This window comes from Mugil cephalus, chromosome 16 (assembly GCF_022458985.1).
Source record: "Mugil cephalus isolate CIBA_MC_2020 chromosome 16, CIBA_Mcephalus_1.1, whole genome shotgun sequence".
Lineage (NCBI taxonomy): Eukaryota > Metazoa > Chordata > Actinopteri > Mugiliformes > Mugilidae > Mugil > Mugil cephalus.
This window is the reverse complement of record NC_061785.1, coordinates 21,600,588-21,622,787: the sequence shown is the minus strand read 5'-3', so window position 1 is coordinate 21,622,787 and position 22,200 is coordinate 21,600,588. Positions and strand designations below refer to the sequence as shown.

Genomic DNA, 22,200 nt, shown 5'->3' with positions numbered 1-22,200 from the left:
TGCTAAGCGACGCAGCATCAGTCAACAATGGTTTCTGTTAACCTAATCAACTACTTTCTGAGTGTCTCCAAAAGCTAACAAAGGTAGCATGTTAAAAACCAAAAGCAAGCAAAATCTAAAGTGCAGTTGTTGTAAATGACTTTTGCTCCACCAGATATTTTTAGCACATCTCAAACTACGATGTGGTTGTGTTGTTTTTCCTGTTGCTCCCAAAAGCGTCTCTGGTAAATTTAAAACACATAAAAAAAAAGAAAATTGCGATTAGTTTGTGTCACCGCTACAGAAACTGTGGAAATCATGTGATTAAAGTCAATTAAGTGTTTTAAGCCGTTGCTGAAACCCAGCCATAGCATTACCATAGCAGTGTCACGTCATAAAACTTTAAGCTGTTTCTTTTTTAACTGTTTATCAATGATATTTCATGTGCTGCTGCTTAGGACAAACCGCCTGCTGTAACTTGGATCATTTAGATGTCTAGCATGTAGTTGAAGAACCGCAATGAGGGGTGAACGTGGAGGAGTGTGGCAGTAAATTCTATCAAAAATAGAGGTATCAAAGAAAAAATCGTCACAGACAGGATGAAATTAAACCATGTCCAGGTGTTAAAGCTATCATCTTTCAACAGAAGAATATCAGAAGTCACGAAAAATACTTTTTTATAGTAGGGGTGGACCGTTATTATAGGTTCGATAATTATCAGCCCGGTATCAGGAAATTATGACATCATTCTGATAAGTCCGTCATAATTTTGGTAGTAGTTGACTTATATCAACTTCTTATCCACAGTATTTTACTCATTTCCCTGGATGTGACACATGAATCATAGAAACATGAACATAAAAAGGTCGGGGACTGACTTGCATACCAGGGAAGGGAATTTCTGTCACCACATCATTGCATCAAAACATGCATATGTTTGTAAATATACAAGATGGCGGCAGAGTGTGAGAGTTTTTTTTAAGTTTTCGAAGATAGTTCGTTGGCTGAGTGCAATAAATGTTTAAAGAAAATACCACAGGAAGAAAGAAATAGCATAGAACTAGTATAGAAATATTTGATTCTAACTTGTGTCAGTGCATTTTTTAGAACTTTTTTTAGAACTTGTGGAATGCACTTTTTCACTTTATTTACTTGTAAACCTGATGGAAAGTATTTCAGAGGTCTTTATTTTGTGATGTTAATTTGAAATATCAAATAGTTTGATTTGACCTTTATCTTTCAGCAAGTGTTTGCTTGCTAATAGTTTTTCATCTGAAAAAATAAATATCTTAATTTTAAGAGTCAAAACAGCTTGTTCATTAGTCTTTCTTAGCTCCAGGTATGTTATCGGTTATCGGTATCTGTATCGGCCTTTGGAAGCAGAAAGGTATCAGTTATCAGTTTAAAAAAAAAAGTTATCATGCTTCCCTATTTCATAGTCACTATACTTCTACCACATTGTAATACTTTTACTAACATCTGGTTGACTCTGCTCTACTAGATATTAAAATCAAAACGCAAACTAAATTGAGAAGCTGTTACTTTCTTGACCTTTTATACTCATTATTTATATCATTTAATGAAATGATAGGATGGCCGACAAACAACTTCAGAAGGTACCTTTCACATATCATTAATGTAAAGAGATTAAATTAAGATTACACTCAGTAAATTCAGCAGAGACTCGAGGAGACACTGCACTCAGACGAGAGGAGCCAACCATATTTAATTCAAATCTCGTCAAGTGTTTGAGAAGGATTCGCCACAGACTGCTGTTCCAATCGTTTTAAACCCCCATCAATCACAGAAACACCCCTCGCGTGTCCTCTTTGAAACACAGTCGCACACATGGAAAATCACATTGAGCTAATATCGCTGCGGCAGATTATCGGTCGCGGAGCTGTTGACGAGGGGGCTTTTTTCTGTTTTATTTTCCCTGCTTCTAATTATCATTAATCACTATTAAATGGCACATTTCGCCCACATCTGTACTGCGTCGTGTTAATTGTGGAGGATCGCATCAGAACATCACTGCGTGCTTTGTTCTGGGAGAGAACAGAAGCACAGAAATAAATATCAAAGAAGAAAACGAACTAAATTTGGGATTATGTTCAATTAGCATGTATTACCGCTGCTAATGGATAGAGAGAAGATGATTTCTGGTTCTGTCATGCCAGAATAGCACCTCAGTAAAAAGGTGTGAGGATGTATAATGAGAGTGTGATCGGTGTGTGTGTGTGTGTGTGTGTGTGTGTGGCAGCAGGCGTCGTCCATTTGTTAGTTTTATGGATCTATCCTCCCAGTTAATCTGAAGGAGGGAGGATGGATTGGATGGAAAATGAGATGAAAAGCGTCATTTCCAACCCAGCGCTTTTAAACCGCTAGCACTGAACACCTCTCTTCTGGTATCGACTTGCTGTCTTCATATTTCCCTATCCCTGGGGGCCAGGCCAGCCATCACGCCATAAAGAGGCTGTCATGACCCCCAGGCATACACACACACGCACACACAAACACACACACACCAGAGAGCACTGGCCAGCGAAGCAGTGCTGACCTTCCCTTTACACCCAATTCAGTGTTGTCTCAACCCCCACCCCTCAGGGCAGCTTCCCATCCAGGTTTAACCAGCTGAAGACGGAAAACTGGTGTCGCTGCCAAAGGTGCTGCTGACACACCGAACAGCTGTTAGCACAGAATTCAGTGGAACGTTATATGTGTGTGGGGTGATATTACTATAAATGGTGTTGACAGTAAACACATAGAACACGTTTATAACATGAAACCAAGAACATGCACTCTCCTGGAAAACGTGGGCCATCACCTGCTGGAACCATGCAGCAGGAACCTGTATACATGAATCCAGTAGTATACATGAGTGCGAATGGTTCTCTCTGTGTTGGCCCTGACTATTACATTTCATAATAATCTATAAATAATTATAGAAAAGAATATTCATGACCTACAGTATATACTTTGTGTGTTACGTTGTAGTCCTGTAGATATTTCTACATTTTGCCATTTTCTGGTAAGGAATTGAAAAATGCTGAGGACTCGTCCTGCAAATTTGGGGTTTTTGGACAGAAGCTACAGGTTGTAAATATTAACCTGTAACTTATTGAAAGCCTAGTAATTTAATTTAAACTCACTCCATCACACTCGACCATATAAATCCTCCGAACACAGTGTTATCACTGTCTGAATACCCTGCACTGTACCTCTATGATAGGCAGAGGTGTTCTGTACTGAATCCAGTAGTTGCTGTGAGTTTCCATTGGAGTAGAAGGACACTGATAAATGATAACGTGCTCTGAGGTCTGGCCAGTATGCAACAGCTCTACTCTTCCCCTCACTCTTTTTTTTCCCAACAATTTCTGTATCTAATTACGATCTCTATTTTCTCCCTCTTTTTTTCTCTCTTCTCCATTTGGCAGACATCCTCACTTTATTATGGCCCACGCTGGCCTCTTATTGCCCACCAGCAGCAAACTTTGTGCAATTTGTCATTGAGGGAGTGCGGATGAGTTCTTTTGGCCGCCTCTGCCGCTCTCACCTAAAAATCTAATCAGATCAGCGTAGGGCCCTAATCACTTCCCCTCTTGCCTTGATTGCATTTATAGACGTTCTGTCGCTGTGTGCTCCCCCGATCGAGCATTTCATAATTACTCTCCTCTTACATTTGTTTATTTATATCCTCCGGTACAGTGCGTGCCAAGCTCTTTGCCAATGAGGGAGGATAAGAAGTTTATGGAGGTGAAGAGAGAAAGCCTTTGGGAACGAGATGGAGATCATTACCACCCTTTGTTCTTGAAATAAGTGGTTTGCCACCTCTGTGTTCATAGCAGCTTAGTGTATATATTAGTATGAAAATACTGAGGAACCACAGCCGAGGGGAAGACATCGTAGCTTATTTTTCATGATTTGAGAAATAAGAAATTCTGAATATTTTTAAAGCAGTTATGTAAAAGTCTGGTCAGCTGGGCAGTCAGTGTGACTGCCCAGCTGACCCCCGCCCCTGCCCTTACATTCAATGTTATGTTGACCCTTCCATCCACCCGAACCTCTTTCCGTAGAATAATCGACAGAGCACGAGCCTCACAAAGAAAAGGCCAGTCCAGACACATTCGAGGAGTCAACACTGACATTTCAATGTTGATCGTATGGATTAGCTATGATGTGAACGTTAAATTAAAGTCTTATTGCTGTTGCTTTATTGCATTACTTATCTAATCCTGTGGCTCTTTGTCTTTATTCGTCAAATTTGAATTGTGTATTAAGATGCTCCGAACAGATCCAAATACTTTGCCTCTAGACCTGTTCAAACAAGGCTCCAGTGCCAGAGTAATCGGATGTCAAATTTACAATATATGAGTGTTCAGTGTCTGTGCTGAAAAATATATACATACAGTACAGTATACACTGACCAGCCACAAAATTAAAATCTCTGACAGGACATTGACCATCCTGTGACAATGTTCTGCTGGGAAACTTTTAAGCCTGACAGTAGTTTAATTGTTACTTAGAAAGTATGTAGCCTGACACAGACACACTCACAAAAACACTTTAGAAACAACTCAACAAAAAAAACAACATGAAGAACAGCACCAGGTGTTGACCTGGCCTCCAAACTCATTAGATCCCAAACTGTCAAGTATCAAGTATCTGTGGGATGATCCACAGAGGCCCCTCCCCTCAACCCATAGGACTCAAGGGCTCTCACTAATCACATTCTGTTAGACAAGACACCCTCAGAAGGCCATATATAAATAATTTAATATAAATAAATATCCTTAGTATACATTACATTTCAATTTCAAATTCGTCCACCTTTGCTGACTCTGAAGGGGGTCTTTATGTGAGAACAGGATTTTAAACTGTGGACTCATCTTTTATGGGCTGGAAGTTGAGCAGCCTGCCCACATCCAAACATTGTTGAAAGGCAGGAATAGTGAACAGCTGGAGTGGATGAGGCATCTGTGTCAGTGAAACATTAACCTCATGCTGGGAGACGTTTTAGCCGCTCTTGCCTTGAGTAGGCTGGCCTTGGATCAAATCATGACAGAATCCTTGCCTCTTTATGCGCCTCTTATTACTCCTGCGCATCTACAGCAGCGTAAAAATGTTCACAACGACCACTCCTTCCATTACATCGACTATATCGGTGAATCCATTGGAGGGATTTATACCGTATTGATTTTCTCTTTTAAATCACCCAGCATGTTGCGGCTCAGAGGAAGGATTTAGGTGAATGAGAGATTCTTGATAGGAGACGACTGTAGGGTTTTAGAAGGGTGTTCAAATTCAAGGTTTCTATTTAGTTCAAGCTCGTAACGTTGAAGTCGTCAGCTGAGAATGTCAGATTGATTTTTTTTTTCCAGTAATCAGTAAATCTCTATGTGTCATCTCTGTGTTCCAGGTTCAACTGATCCACTACAATCATGAGCTGTATACAAATTACACAGAAGCTGCTAAAAGCCCCAACGGACTGGTCATAGTGTCCATATTCATGAAGGTAAGCCTCATACATATGTACAATAACCACCTGTCTTCAAATTTGCACCCTGTTTTCACTCAGTGTAGAATTTTATCTACTAAAAGAGAAGGTGTGTCCAAACTTTTGACTGGTAGTGTACATGGTTCAACCCAGCACACTATCACTGCACTGGATGTCAGTTTTCTAACTTTATGCTAAATGTGAGCAGCTGCTGTGACCATACAAGGAACCTGACCTGATTCAATCTGTGTTTAATCAGAATTACATGACAGCTACAGTATACAATACACTGGTGGAACAAGGAGTGCAAAATGGGACAGGGATTAATATCATGTTCAATAAACGCAAGACTCAATTAAAGGTGGACCAAGTGTTTTGTTCAAGTCATCTCATAAAAAAAGAAAAAGGGACCTCAACCAACCACTGGTTCTAAGTAATTAACTGTCGGGAACCAGCTGATGGTATTTTTTGCCAGAACTCACCATCTTAGACTCTATGATGGTAAAAATTGCTTTCACTGCAGACCTGTGTACTTGAAAGCTTGGGTTTTACTAATGTCATTAAGAATGCCAAAACATAGACTGTAAATGAAGATGGATGACAGAACAGCTCCTCAAAAGTGAAACTAAGGAAAGTAGAGCTCCCCTGCTGGCTGGCTAAAGTATAGGTTGTAAACTCCACCCCCTCCTTGTTAGTGGACGGGACTTATACTTAAAAGATATACTTTTGGGCCAAACTAAAACAAATGTTTTGGGGTTTTTTTTATTTTTTTTTTTTACATACAATACATTGCTTCATGTAATGTTAGGTCATTAATATTGTATACCAATAATACTGATGCATACTCAAAAGTAAATTTTTTGACCCAAGCTTGCAAGATGGCGCCGTCATCATCCCTGGGAAAATAGCATCAGTTAGGCCACTGAAAGGACGTGGGGACACAGTGTCCATATTTATATACAGCCTATGTGCCAAAAAATCTGCTCCACTGTTAATAAGTAAAAAAAAAAACGTAAAAGACGCAATGTCACAATACTATGGGAATGAAATAAATGTTGATCCGACTAAAACCTGAATATGAGGGCAAATGGCAAAGTCATTGACAAATAAGTGATGTAAGTGCATCTTTAAAACTATCAAGCAGAGGGGGCTGAAGGATGTTCCTAGACAGAAACACAGCTTATGTGTCAGCCACTGGGATTTCCTCCTCACCCCATCTCTCACCCAGTGTAAACTGGGATTTGCTCCAGTCCCCCATGAGTAAAATGCAGACACTTTGAAATAGTAACTGCTTATCATAAACTACTGTCATTGCTGCAAGCATAATTTGTCTTTGAAATACCAGGTATCCTCTGTAGACTTTTTTCCAGGTACTTGGCAGATAGGTTGATGAGCTTGCCACAGTTCCTCTGTCGATTCAGTCCATCTCATGCTCGTCTGTCTCTTTATGTAATCCCAAACCATCTGGTGGTTTCGACCAGTTCTTTTTCCTTTAAAAAAAGAAAAAGTTTACTTCATGACTCTGACAGTATGTTTGGACTCACTGTCATGCAGCAAAATAAATGTGGCAGTGATCAGATACCAATAATTCCCTTCCATAGAGGGATCGATTAATTAATATGTGCAGATATACTTTTATTTGTGTTAACCAGAAAACTAGCCAAAGTAGGAGCATAAATGTCAGCATAACTACTTTTATCTGTTCATTGTAGGATTATTTCATCTCAATATAGTAATGTATTAGATAGAATACCAAAATCGCACTAATCTAGGCAAAATGGTTAGTGTGGAATGATGTAGAACCAATATTAACAAATATTAATGTACTTTTGTGACAAGACTGTATATTTCACTTCAGTTTATATACTGATTCTGATTCTGTATGTATCCAACAGCCAGTGTCGGTTCACAGAAATGTGTCAGGGGATAAATTATCCTTTCAGCACTATAGCTGCAGTGTTCCCTGCCCTCCACTTTCCTGCTCCCACTCTGTCTAAAATTTCCTAAATGTTCAGCTCAAGAACTCACTGGCCACAAACAATTAGCAATCCAATTATGTTGCTTGCGGAGCCAAACAATGCGCCCCTCGGATGTGCGCTCGGCGCTGAGCAGCAGCGTGGGATATGGTGGCAGCACTCCTCCGTCCCTTTGTTGTGCATGAGAGTTCTCCATCTTGAATGAGAGGCTCAGAGATCAGAGAGGCAGCAGACGTCCTCGGTACTGTACGCACCAAGGCAGAAAAGTTCAGCTGCTAACTACTAATTAGCTCCCCAATGTCAATGGGACCGTCAGTTAGTCTTGAAGAAGCAGAGGAGACGGTGACCTGGGTCAACCCTCCTCCAACGGGCTGGAGAGTGTGTGGGAGGAGATGTGAGAGAGGAACTGGGCTTTGTGAGTGCAGTGCTGCAGGTGCGGTTGGCGTCTGTGGTGGCCTGAGGACACAACCCTGGAACAGCAGTCTGCAGCTCTCCACTGCTGGTCAGTGTAGCTGACCATGAAATACTTATAATACCATTTATTCGTTTAGCATTCAGCTGGTGTGCAACCTAAAGTGTTTTGCAAGGTATATAACATTCAAATCATTACAGTGGAAATCAGGAGTTGTTCCCAAATTAAAAACATGGATGTTACTTAAGAAAAAAGAAAAAGTTCAGGTTTAAGTAGGAAAGTCTGGAAACACAATCCCACCAGGGTGTTCTGGTTGGGCACCATCATGAAATCCAAATGGAGTTCATTTTCCCAGGAGGATTTATGGTTATGATTCAACAGCAGTCAGCAGGGAAATATTTCTTTCAATTTTATCTTAACAATTTGCCATTTCCTTCCATGTAACAGCCACTAGTTTTGGCCTGCTCACTGTTGCTAATGGTCACCAACCTCCAGGATTAAATATTTCTGAGAGGATTCTTCCGTGCGCCACACATGGCTCTCAATCATTATCCTTTCAGTACTGTGTTGTTACATTTTTACAGGCTTCAGAAAAGTACTCTTTAAATGTCATCGCAGGAGTTTAAATTCACATTCCCGTCTAAAGACAGTTTTGTTAATGGCCGCATGTTTAAAAATAACACTCAGAGAGGTATGCCATTAAAAAATCACGCTCCAACACCTGCCGCCCACACTGACAGCCACACAACTTCTTTCCCAATGGTTTTCTTTTTTTGCTAATTTCTTTCACTCCAACTGTCTTAAGCATGTTTCACCAGGGTCAGTCTCTTCTAGCAAGCGCAGTCAAGTGGTAATAACACACGTCTTTGGGAGAGCAGTGTTCCTTTTTCTCACTTCTCAGTGACTCAAAATTTACAAGGCTGACATCTTTGGGTTGGAGTCATGAGGCCAACAAGCAGTGGGTGCACCCTCATGGGCTGGAAACCAGACTCACGATGGAGTGACATTGGGGCTTGGGTTCGCTGTCAGTGCAAGACTGTTTCACTCCATGTTTCACCTGTTTCGCTTTGTGGTTATCTGGTATTGCGCTGACATTTAGCCATATGGGGATAAGTCTTTTCTCACACATAATGTGAGGACATTCCTGGAATAGACGAGACAGAATAACTGAATCCCCTAAGGTGCTTTTCAGGAAATATGATGAAAATGAGAGACAGAGAGAGAGAGAGAGAGAGAGAGAGAGAGAGAAAGCAGGGATTCTAGTGAGCAGCATAGGTGGCTGGTACGGGCATAACGCCTGTCTGAAGAGCACAGGGAAAAGGTCAAAGACTAAGTAATTTCAGTTGCAGAGGAGGGAGGGGGAGGACAGGCACATCTCTTTTTAATCACTTCGCCCAAAGACATCTTGACAATTAGAGTTGTGAAGTCCACCGAGCATGATTGAGGGATAGGTGGAGTGGAGAGGAAGGAAGAGAGGAGTCAGGGAAGGGCAGGGAAGGGGTTGATGTGAAGTGCAAGGTGCTACCTTGGACTATTAGCAAGCGACTTTCAGAGCTGCGAGCTGCACCACACTTCTCAGCCTTAACTGAACAATGTGGTTGGTCAGACACAGTAAGAGTCTAGCCAGGTATTAAAAGCAGCTCCACAGGTTCCGAGGGCAGTTAAGTGATGAATTTCAGGTGATTTTCGTACAGCTCTCTTTATAAAATACCACCCAGTGTTTGGCTAGCGTATTTCACCGAGCCCTGACTCTTAAGGACATATTGGACAACATTATGCCTCATTTTTCCATATTGGACAACCCTGCTTATGTCAAACAGGGTTTTGTTCACACAGGAATTAGTTCAAAGTAATTTTAGTTATTTACCGTGAAGTTATCGCAAGACACTTTAGAGAACCCAGAGCCTGAAACACCGTGAGCAACTCAGCAGTAGCATGGACGGTGGTAACTACCTACCAATCACATGTCCAGCCTTCTGGATCAGTTTGTTGATCCTACTGATGTCTTTTTTGCTGGTACTACTTCCCCAACAAAACACAGCAAAGAACAGGGCACTAACTACAACAGCCTGGTAGAAAGACTCTAGTAACTTGCTGCACGCATTGAAAGACCTGAGCTTCCTGAGAAAGTAGAGTCTATTCAGGCCCTTCTTGTACACAGCATCACTGTTGTCCCTCCAGTCCAGCCTGTTGTTCATGTGGACTCTCAGGTACTTGTAGCGGTCCACTACTTCCACCTCCAGGCCCTGGACGGTGATGGGCTTCACTGGTGTCCTCTTCCTCTTGAAATCAATGACCAACCCCTTGGTCTTGTCCACAGAAGCCAGCTCATATGGAGAGGCCCATCTGCTTGAGGCCAGCCAGGTAGAGGCAGAAAAAAAGGAGAAGAAAAGTATGGTTTGTTGGAGTGATGCGGAAAGTGAGGATGCACAAGCCTGGGGCAGTGTTGTTAGCATTGTAGCGCATTCAAACCAAAGACAAATGAGGGCTTTTCTCCACATTCACCTGACCTCAGACCTGCTAAACATTGTTGGAGTACTTGAAGACCGAATAGAGCGACATTACTGTATTGACCAGAATTTCTTTGTTAGATCCAGCCAGCTTGAGGTCTGTTGTTATTTGAGCTAAGACTGAAGCTTAAGAACATATCACTCACATATTATCTTCCTTTTACAATCTGATGTCAGACACAAGGTCAATAAATATACTGTAGCTTAAGGTAAGCTGGATGGTAACTCGCAGCACGTGGCTGTCACGTTCACCTGTGACGATACAATGACACTTGTTTTGATCCACTAAATGGACGTCACGCCAGGAAAAAAAATACATAAATGCATATGCCGTTTAAAAAGATGGATTGTGTTTTGTGATCAAAGCGGTGTGTGCGTCTGTGACATCTTTTAATGGTTTCTTAAAAACAGTGGGAGCCTCTGTTTTCCAGAAGGCAAAGCAGCAGCAGCAGCAGGAGAGAGTTTAGGAGCGTCTGACTGTGCAAAATACATCAGCGGGTTTAGACATTTCACAGGCATTAAAGGTGATAGATTAAAAAAATGCCCTGGCATTATCCTTAAGAGTACTATCCTGAGCAGATTAAATTTAGTTTAATTTTAGATGGGCTCTCAATTCATTATGTGACCATTTAACCTTGTTTTCTCTCTCTCTCTCTGTCTGTCTTTAATCCAGATTGCTGAGACATCAAACTCATTTCTGAATCGGATGCTGAACAGAGACACCATCACAAGAATAACGTATAAAAGTAAGTTTTGAAACATCTACAAGCCATTTGCAAAACCAAACAGGATCATTTGCATGCTAACATGGGACTGTTAGAGAGGCCCTGTTTAGACCTCACATCAACATCCGTCTTGGTCAATCTGATCACCAGTGGCCAGCTTCAGGTTGAGGTGGGACACAGGACCCAGGATCCAGAAGGCACTGGGGTAGTTGTTCTACAACGTGTAGAAAAGTTTTAATTTAGAAGTTATGTTTTTGCCCACACACAAGAAACAGCAGCAGAGATCCAGCTTTTATATTATTCTACTGTGCCGCAGACGATGCTACGTTTATTTGCATCCATATAGCGAAACGGTGAACGGATCTTAAGTGCGGGCTGTGGACGGATGTGGAGATGCATTTTAATGCCAAGTGTGAACACAGATACTTTAAGATACTGTCCACTTTGACCAGATTGCCCAGTACAAAGGTAATGCAAGGTTTGGACTGCCTGGCAAATCTGGATTGTAATGATAGCAGCCTCAGATTTATTATATCACTTGAAAAAGTAATTTTTGAAAGAACTTGATTTTCAATACAACTGGACAAAACTTACTTATATTTCTAGTTTGCAACTCTTGTTGTTAAATGGAGCTAAATAGTTAATTGGGCTAACAACGCTGTCACAACTATTCTCATGACGTTCTTTCAAAGGGTTCCTAAATGTACTCACATAGAATAATACTAAAGACAAAGCTCAAGGTGCTTATGGAAGTTCTCTTACTTGAATATGGGAGAAAGGGCTTAGATTACTGCTGTATTATTATTTTTTTATTATTATTATTTCATTGACCATTACAAGAGAAAATGCTGACATTGCAGAGGTGCTAACATTACCCTGAATGTTATGAAGTATAGTAGCACCCACATATCTACAACACAGTGGACATATTAGCGTTACCGCTAACATCACAATATATTATATACAACTAGCCCTCTAAAGTATGGTTGTTACTACTATTAGTAATTATCAGACCATATGGTCTTTTTATATTGCTCCAAAGTCCAATCTTTATGCTCCCTTACAAATTGAAGAATTTCAAAATTCTAAATTTTTTCCCAGTTAGCCTCACTGATTAGTGGTTTTCTTAAGGCTACACAGCTGTTCACTCCCAGTTCCTTCTGCATTATATGTGTGGAAATGCTCTTACTCCCCCTATTAAACATAGAACTGACTTCTGCTGTTGTTTTTCTTTGATTTGATTTCACCAAACATGTGTTTTTGGCGATCATGATCTTTCAGGATTTTTTTTCCCAACCAAATTTATTTCTGGAAGCCCTTCATTTTTTATTGATGCGTTGGACAGTTCTTAACCCAATTTTAGTAGTTTCTGCTTCAGTCTCCTCAGATGTTTTCTCTGCTTGGTGCACACCAATGATTTGACCCTTCTCAAACAGACTAACATCTTTTTCATTACCACAGAATGTGTCTTTCCACATGGTTGTTGAAGAAATGGGAAGCTACTCATTGCATCAGTTTGGGGTTAAATAACTTGTTGCCAGCTGAAAGATAATGGTCCACACAGTAATTATCCAATAAGGAGGCTCGAACCTATTAACCTATTTGGTTTTCCATCAGTGATGACAGCTTTTCTATCATCCTCCAATCACACACCACCTCCACAGGCTCAAGAGGGCAACCCAGAGCAGAGGTAGCATTCTTCACCAGTGTGTTCAGTCTCTTCTCATCTGTTGCTGAGATTTTAGTGGCATGTCACTCCTTAGAACATGGCTGATACAATCACAGAGTTGTAAAAAGTCCTCAGTAGTCACCCCTGTACTCTGTACACCCAGGTATTTATAAGAGTCCACTCTATCTATGTCCATTCTCTGGATGAGTGTGTGGTATTTGCTTGATCCACCACCAGCTCCTTTGTTTTACATTCAGGCTGCATATTGCTACTATAACATCTGTGTCCATCACATAAAATGCATTTTTTTTAAACATCTTTTTCTTTAAAAAAGAAAAAAGAAAAAAAGGCCATAAAAATTGACTTTTGGAAAAAGCTGTCACCAAAAGAAAAAAAAAAGAAAAAAAAAAAAGAAAGAAAAGTCAAATCTGGGTAGCTTTGCTAGACTTTGATTTGACCTTTGACATGGTCAAGGCACATGCTCAAATTTGGTTCAGTGGTCAAATCTGTGCTTATTATAAGTGTCTTCAGTTGTGGTTGTCTTGTGTTGTGATGGGATGGTGAGAGGCCTACTTTGGAAATCTTGATAGCTGGAGGAGGCTGGTGGTGAGGCAGTAGTTGACAGCTCCTCTCCAGAGGCTTCCCTCTGCCAGCGCAGACATCACCCGGGGCTAGCTTGAAAAAAGGAGTCAAATAATTGGATTAATAGGAGGGGGGCGGTGAGTGACTGAATAAACATGCTGACCCCTTGTGGCTAGGAGGAGTCCCACAGGCTGACAGGATGCGGGCGGGAAATGGGTTGTGGGGGATTGGAAAGGGGGGTTGCTTGAGATGCAGATGGAGGAGATGAGGTGGAGCATGAATTCTGAAAGATGTCAAGATTCCATCAGACACAGCAGCTCACACATATGCAGTCACTCTCTACCCACTCATGTTCATGAGTCCTTAGGCATATCCGTTTCACCAGTAATAATGCTGCCAGTCTAACGCAAACGCAAAGAAAAGCTCGTACACATGGAGATGTTTCTGATTTATTTCAGATACACTATGAAAGAACAATGTCAGAGCTGCTCCTAAGCGTCTGTAAGTGGAGTGCTGCTGGCATATAGAGGGGATCATAGTTTTTTAATTGGGCTGGCAATGCTTGTTCTTTTTTCCTGTTCCTTTGATGCATTCTGTACTTCAAGAGAATGAGTCAGTATTTAATAGAGAGACTGTTGAATTAGCCTAAAAGCTGCAGCAGCCCACCACAGTGACCTCATAACAATAGGCAGTCAATTTGTCAACAGAGGCCCAGCAGCGGATGACCAGTTGCTGGAGCGTTGTACCGGAGTGTGAAGAGACAGAGAGAGTACTGCAGTCTGTCCAATTAGCATTCTGACAGTGAAGACAGTTTGGATAAAAGAGGTTTTGTGCTGCAACACAAACAGCCTGTCATTCACTGAACTGATAATGGCATATGAAAGAAGAAGTGAGAAAAAACTAGTAATGGAAGATGAGCTGAGTGTGTGATGAGTAGTGACGAGGATGATGCATTCAATTACCTTCCAAAGACTACTACTATTCCCAGTTCTCAGTGATCAGACTTAGCGAGAGCAGTGGTTTTATCAGTTCCCTACCCACTTGATTGGATGCAATCTATGAATGTTTCATACGAACAGGCCCACAATCTCCATGAGTCCACAAGTGAAGTACTATTCTATATCTGTTTGGAGTTTAAAGGGTTTTGTTACAAATGATGCTATCAGAGTAGGATTGAATCTCTACAAAAAGTTCACAAATTTCAGCGCCTTCAAATGTGGAATGTGGATGAATCAGGAATGGATATCATGATCATGATCATGAAGTTCTAAAGAGCTTGTGATGTCAGGAATGTTCACAGGGGTTAAGGTGATATTATGATGGAGGAAAGTCCATGAGAGTCAGCAATCCTTGGTCTTGTTTGATTTTCAGGCTGATCTCCAAAGCTTTGAGATGTGTCTGAGATGTAAAGAGTGTTGCATGTAGTGTTTGCTTCAATTGTTCATACAACTGTTCATCTCCTTATACTCCTTACTTCACAAATCTCTTATAACTTTAACTTATCACTAAATAACAGTTATCCACTGTGAAGGTCTGGTATGTATTAACCCACCCCAAGTGTTTAATGTTTAGAGATGCTATTCGTCCTCTGAGACACTATTAGACAGTTTTCCTCTGACAGCACTTTTGGTGATTAGAGTCTTGCGCTATTTATTTAGCAAATTCCATATGTGATCGATGAGGGCCCTTCTACCTGTAAAAGCATAAAGCTTTATTATTAAACCCCATTACTAAATTTTGTGAAAACCACTCAAAAATATAAGCCTTAGCCCAGATTGGTTACTCAGGTGTAGATAGAGTGATAGAGTATGGAGAACCTAAAATCTAATGCACTCAAGGCACAGAAATCATATAGCCACAAACCACAACAGCAACAACCACCACAACTATTCACATCTGGTCACTATGAAGCTATTTGATATGCCACGTAGTCCACTGATAGACAGATGAAACTTCTGTACTTTTTAGAAAGCTACCAAACACTGCTTGTCATGTGAAGACAAGCTAATAGAGTGCAGGAACTAAAATGCTTCCAAACAATGCTCTGCTAACCAATGGGAGATGTCATCGTGGTTAAGTCCACTTCTTTTATACAGTGTTTAGTAATGTCCAAAATCTAAATGTACTGCTTACAACTCTGCTTTTCACCCTGCAGATGATGCATACCTACTGACTGGCCTGAACATAGAGGAAATCTACCCAGACACAAGTAGTTTTATCACATACGATGGATCGATGACCATCCCGCCATGCTTTGAGACAGCCACATGGATCCTGATGAACAAACCAGTGTACCTCACACGCATGCAGGTGAGCCTCAGCTGCCAGCACAGACCTGGAACACAGCTCCCTCTATCCAATGGAAGGATTCTCTCTACCGACTCAGCATTAAGGCTTTTACTCCAGACCCTTTTCTCTGCTCTTCATCTGTCTAATCCATCATGAAGTCCTCACAAAAAGCCTGGGTCTCACGATTTTGGGAATAACCCTAACTCGTTCCTGTCTCTCCCTCTTTGTCTTCATATTAGATGCACTCCTTGCGACTGCTGAGTCAGAACCAGCCATCTCAGATCTTCCTGAGCATGAGCGATAACGTACGCCCTGTCCAGCCACTGAACAACCGCTGCATCCGCACCAATATCAACTTCAGCTTGCAGGGCAAGGACTGCCCCAACAACAGGGCTCAGAAGCTCCAGTACCGGGGTACAAATGTACATCTTGTATACACTATGCTGGGATGATATCTTTCATATTTGGTCTCTGGCATTTATAGATGATTTACTAACGGATATCATTAATCTTATCATTGTTATTCAACATTTTACATTCCCTATTATAGCTTGGTTACTCAAAGGTTTGGTTTAACAACAGTTTGTTTCCTATTTGTGTATATATATATATATATATATATATATATAATGAAAATAAAATAAAAGGGTGTAAGCAAAAAAATACAAAAATTTAATAGAAACAAGTGCACAAAGAAATAGAGACAGACGAAAATGCATATTATATACATAGGAAGGATTCATAAGGTGCAATAATATGCATTAACTTTACTAACACAGTTATCTGTTACAGAAAGGTGAGTTGCTGTACAGCTGAATAGAGTAGGGTATAAATGAAGTCCCATGGCGTTGGACTGTCTGTGGGAGCAGCTGGATAAGTCTGGTGCAGAATGAGCTGCCCCTCTATAGTGTGTAGTCCAGTATAGTCCAGTTCCAGTTTCAGCCAGTAGTTACCACGTGTTATGTCTTTTTTATGTTTTTGAAATCTTTGTTCAACCTGGGACAGCAAAATAAGAGACAATTTGTTAATCTAATCTAATCTGTGGCAGTCCTCGCAGCTACTAACGTCTTATTTGTGAACATCTAACAAAAAACTGATCAGATATAATTTCGGTGATGAGTTATTAGCCACCAAACTCTCAGCTCTGGGGATGGACTATTGTTTCCAAGTGCCCATATAACGTGTTTTAGATACGACGTCTGCATAAGTTCCACGTGGTCACTGCTGGTTCTGGGCTCAACTTTAGAATTACTAAGCTTAATATTGATATGACACATCTGGACGTTGTTAAAATATAAACTGAAAGTGTTAAAGAGGAGGAGAAGACGGAAAAAAGCTAGGCAGTGCAAAGTCAGATGGCTCGACAGTCAGAACACCTGTTAGGCCCTGACTGACAGATGTGGCAGGTGGGAAACTGAAAACTGGATTCTCACAAGTCACGGCAACCTGGGTAGATTTTACTGCAGTCTGTCATCTCCTCTGCACTTTTTCAGTCAATGTCTCTTGGCAGCTGCGGCACCAAATGCTGAAATTCACCCCTGAAGAGTAAAACACATTAAATGTAGCCACAGAGCCTGCTATTCATTGTAGGACTCACTGTACTGTGGCCAACACGAACTGATTGTTTTTACGTCTGTATCTCTTCCCCTCATTCTTTCTTCTACTCAGCCCTCCCCCACACACCTCTTAAAAGATGAAATTACTACTCGGATCTGCAATTGTCAGGGGAGATTTGAAACAAACACTCCGGAGACTTTCGGAGATGTACCTGCAACAAAGCTAAAGCAGAGCTGGTTATTTAATTGAAGGGAGATTTAAAGACCTTCACAAGGAAGTGGAGGAATCGGAGAGGAGGGTATGTCTCATTAAAAGGGGAAGAAGCATCTGTTTTGATGATTTGTGTAAGGTCAATCTGCAGAGGAGTGAAAAAGGAGAAGCAGCCTCCCGACACAGAGGTGGTCATCAAGGTAACTTAATGTGAAATCAGGGACGTGTGGATGTTATTCATGCTGTTTACAAGGACACTTTTTATCTAGAATTTAGAAAAAAAATAAAAATAAAAACAAAGTCAGACGGCAAGCTCTTATATGAATTCAAGCCAAGTACAAACTGAACTGCAGTGCTCTTCATTCTGTGCTCATGGTTATTCCCCAAAACCCAAGTTAACATGAGCTGCATTTCCAGAGTTCCCAGAACATTTAGTTATAGGGACATCATCCAGGAATCTTTCCAGGGTCTAAACATTTCCTTCAGTCAGTTGTTATGCTTCTTTCCAACAAGTTCTTAAATAGTGTTAAATTTAACATGCCAAATAGATCATTAAACATTCTTAGACCTGAGAGTGTTTATTAATGTCTAGACATATAGACTATTATGTTTATTATCTAAAAGAGTCATTACCAAGCAAGGACACAAAAGCCACACTTGGTTCTACACATGCTGGGGTATCTTCCCAAACCGCAGAGCATACCATCACTATAGCATGCGATGGTAACTGATGCTTATCTTGGACACTGGTTCCTCCAATGTCCACATGCTCACAACAACAAAACAGTTTTTAAATCTTCAGAACGTAGGCTACCGGCTGAACGTGGGCTCTGTGGACTTATTGATGGCTATGTGAAAATTCCTCTTATGTATTTCAAATAGCATCAACCCACTCTGAATCAAATTTCTCAATGAGAAATGATTTGAGAGCACAAAGCCTCAATGCTACAAATCCATCAACAAAGATAATGCTTCCAAGCCTTTGTCTTGAATGTTAAGGGATTACTCTAATTTGTATTTGATTTTATTGGAGATGCTGACATGGGAACTGATTTACCTCAAAATTTCTTAGGTCCGACGGTAATTAGTAGTTGTGTGATAAACAGTCAAACAGTGCCGATCAGAAAGCTTCTATCATTTTTATTTTAAAAACCTCTGGTTGACTGAGAATACAGACATTGTACGAGGCTTAAACCAATCCTGAGGATGGACTATTAATGGAATACGAATGCGTGAATGCAGGCTTGAATTCTTTCAGACTTGTGTTTTTGAAAAACATTTTTTGAAAAACAGTTTTCTCCAACGTGATGAAAGACGCTCTGATTATGATAACACCCTCCGTCTTTCACAGAGCATGCCAGTCTCTTTTTATCAAATTACACGTGTTTACTCTTGCTCCGCGCACCTCTCCATTCTGGGTGTAATTTTCCGCTAAGGCTGCCACTCTAGGAAATTGCAACAATTCAACCCCCACACCAGCATCCGCCACACACCCATGCACATTCACTTATGCCTATGCACCGTCCCCGTGTAAACCACATGTTACTGCTAAAGATGACATATGGTGCGGGGTCTTGGGTGGGTGGGTGCGGGGGTGAGTAATGTGATGAAACAGTCGAGCTGTGGAAAGCGCTGCATACACACATATATAAATCAATATTCACACTCCTGTCCTTCTCCTCTCTTCCAGTGAACGAGTGGTTGCTAAAGTAGCCCCCCTTGGACGAACGCGAAGACGAATGCCAGCGATGGAGAGCGGGACGAAAGGAGGACGAAGAGGAGGATAAGATGTGAAAATTGATCTGAAGACTGCATCTCATCTAAGATTCTTTCATGGCATTGTATAAAGACAAACGACACTGGACATTATTCAAGTAAAGGAACTTTGCCTTGTGTGCAAAGAGAGTCCTCTTTTCATACATTGAGAACCGTTTGAACCCTCGATCTAACACATGCTAACAAGCCCTTACCCCCCCCACCCCCCACTGTACGACTATATCTATATGGACATTTTGATACCAAAACTTTTTTTGGGAGAAAACTAAAAAAAAAAAATAGACACTTGGAAATAAACTAAAAAAAAACAGCAACAGGAAGCATTTATGTGATAGCCTCCCAACCAACACAACTGTCGTTGGGGACTTTAAAGCCTTTGTACATAAAAGATGTTGCTACCAGTGGGAAAACCCAAGGACTAAGTCACTGCCCCTACCACGCCAGTCGAGACAATGCAGTCTACGAGACTCACATGGACGTTACATTATAGTCACCAACAGGGCATGCGATCAGCAAAACCAACAGAGAGGGAACACAGCCTTACCTTGTCATTTTCCAAATCTAACATGTCACGGTAGAGGAGCAAATACTTACAGGTGTTCCTACGGCCTCAGTGCAACCAGTGTCTTGGCCTCATTTGTACATATTATAATTATTAATACCGCAGAAAAATGAATATGTAAAGAAAAAGTAATGAATTAACATTCAAAAGATATATGAAAATGATTTAAAAAAAATAAAAATAAAAAAAGAACAAAAAGTTAAGAATTTTAAAAAGCTTGGCGCACTTTGAATTCTGGAGCAGTTCTCGGTCTGAGCTGATGCCTTTTTTCTGTTTTATTGTTTACAATGGTCATACACTGTGTTTGATGTTATCAGCCCAATAAATGTGTTTGGAAAGTTCACTTTGGAAAATGCTTCACTATATGAGGATATGACTTATTGTACCTGTACTTGTTTTGTACTGATCCATATTAAATGTGTTGATATGTCAATATTCCCCCTCAGAGGCGTGCTCAATAGCGCCGGCATCACATAAGAGAAACCACTAATCACAGATATCTTGCTTCCGTTTTCTTGACAGAGCCTCAGAATGACCATCGTGGGATCGCTGCTTATGATACAGATGCAGTGTCTGGCTTTCTTGTCATTGTTCACATGATGGCAGATGAAGCTTATCAGCCATGCACAGGGGAAACTGCCGGGGTTATTGTGACCTGTCACAGTCTTTCAGATCACATCAGCAGGTATCGAGGGACAAGGAGGAGAAAAACCTCTATATGCTTATTAATATGAACCCACTGCTGAGTGCCTTACAGTGATGGTTTCTCTACAGGGGCATGAAGAAGAAAATTAATCAGGGGCATATGGCTGGATTATGCTGGTGTCGTCGGAGGTCGCGCCTCACTAAAATAAAGAGATAGATTGTATTGAAATAATTTGCTGGAAATCATATTTCTGTAAGTAATTACAGCTTGGTGGAGCTGTATGCCAAACATGAGACTACTGAGATGCTGAAGTATCGATGATAAAGACAGCAATTGATCTGGCTAGAGTAAAATACTCAAGAGCAGTGAAGTTATTATAATACCTAAACGACCCCATGGGAAACTGGGTTAACTCACTTATGATATTCTTTGGTGTATGAGGCTACTTTTTTAATTATACAGTGTTTGTAAAAGCTACTTGTACAAATATATGGTATTTAATATTCTGAAAAGATTGTCATTGTTTACCTAGCAGTGCCAGAAGCAGTTAGGAAATCTAGATTTTAGCCTTGGGATGCGAGTGACTAGCATAGACATGCTACTAGCATACGCCTGGCAGTAACTAGCCTTCAATTATTCATTAGCCAAGGCTCTGGTCACGCTGTCGTTGGGATTCACATCTCACTGGATTTCATTTTCGGGCATCCCTCTGTCAGAACAGAGAAAACACTCCTACAACAATCAGCACCACAAAGTATGTGACATTAAGTGATTGAGGCATTCTTGACAAATGACTTAATCGCTGTTAACTGTCCTTTTAAGCAATTCTGCTGTCTTTTACAACAGACGTCAGGCTTCTTTCCCCAACTGCTTTTTTTCCCTTTTTTTTGAGATTCAGTTTTGCAACAGTAACAATTTCAACTGTATCCAACATTAATATAACAAACATAGATTATACATACAAAATGTAAAGAACACAACCCCAGGAACTTTGTGAGATTTAACTGGTGACCTTACTCTAAAGTAAAAGAACATTGAGATTCTTGAAATACCAAAATGGCGCATTAGATCAGTAAAATCATGCTTGTGTAGGGTATACCCCTAGTATACCACCTTTGGAGCCACTGGTATGCATGATTGGATGTTCAGTTTCTCCAAATCTATGTTGAACAGTAGCAGAATGAACTTTGAGTGGTCAAGTGTTCGAGGATTTTTAGGACATTTGGGAGGGACTGTTGTAGATTGGAAAGTCAGCGTATATTGAAATGGAGTGTGATGTAGAACCTATTGTACTTGGAGCAACTAATGAGCTTTTCCCAATGGGATAACAGTTAAAGCAACAATTTGAAAATAGAGGGAGATGCTGGGCACACCATCTAGAACCGTGACATATATTGAAAAGATCAGAGTTGTCCGGCTGTAACAATTGTAGCAGAGGGATTAGAGTATAAGACTTGACATGCAAAAGCTATGTGATGCTGGTAAATTATTCCAATTACATGATCTATTTTTACATTTTTTTTAAGATAAGGTGAGAAACACATTGTGACACAAAAAGCCTTTGATCGTTAATTGTACGGTTGGGTTATCTGAAACTGAATCTTTGTTAATATCAATACATTTTCCTAGTCTTTTATAACTTGCGACAGATGGTTGGTTACCGAGAAAGGTAGCATTGAACCTCCACCTGGACACACTACGTTGTGAGAAGTCCAAATTACATGAGGTTATTATTGCATTATGGTCAGAGATATTACGGGGTAGAGATAACACCCCAACTACAGATAGAGTCAAGTCTGGTGTGGTTAGAATG

At 40.7% G+C, this 22,200-nt stretch overlaps 1 protein-coding gene across 1 annotated transcript in view; it reads left to right on the top strand.

Moving 5' to 3' along the window:
• Nucleotides 1-20,084, top strand: part of ca10a (carbonic anhydrase Xa) — a 245,205-nt gene extending 225,121 nt beyond the window's left edge. The window contains exons 5-9 of the mRNA XM_047610060.1: nt 5,396-5,491; nt 11,045-11,117; nt 15,503-15,657; nt 15,876-16,050; nt 19,094-20,084. Coding sequence (XP_047466016.1) covers nt 5,396-5,491; nt 11,045-11,117; nt 15,503-15,657; nt 15,876-16,050; nt 19,094-19,116 — 522 coding nt within the window. The 3' untranslated portion in view covers nt 19,117-20,084. The remainder of the gene's footprint in view (nt 1-5,395; nt 5,492-11,044; nt 11,118-15,502; nt 15,658-15,875; nt 16,051-19,093) is intronic.
• Nucleotides 20,085-22,200: the final 2,116 nt, after the last annotated feature.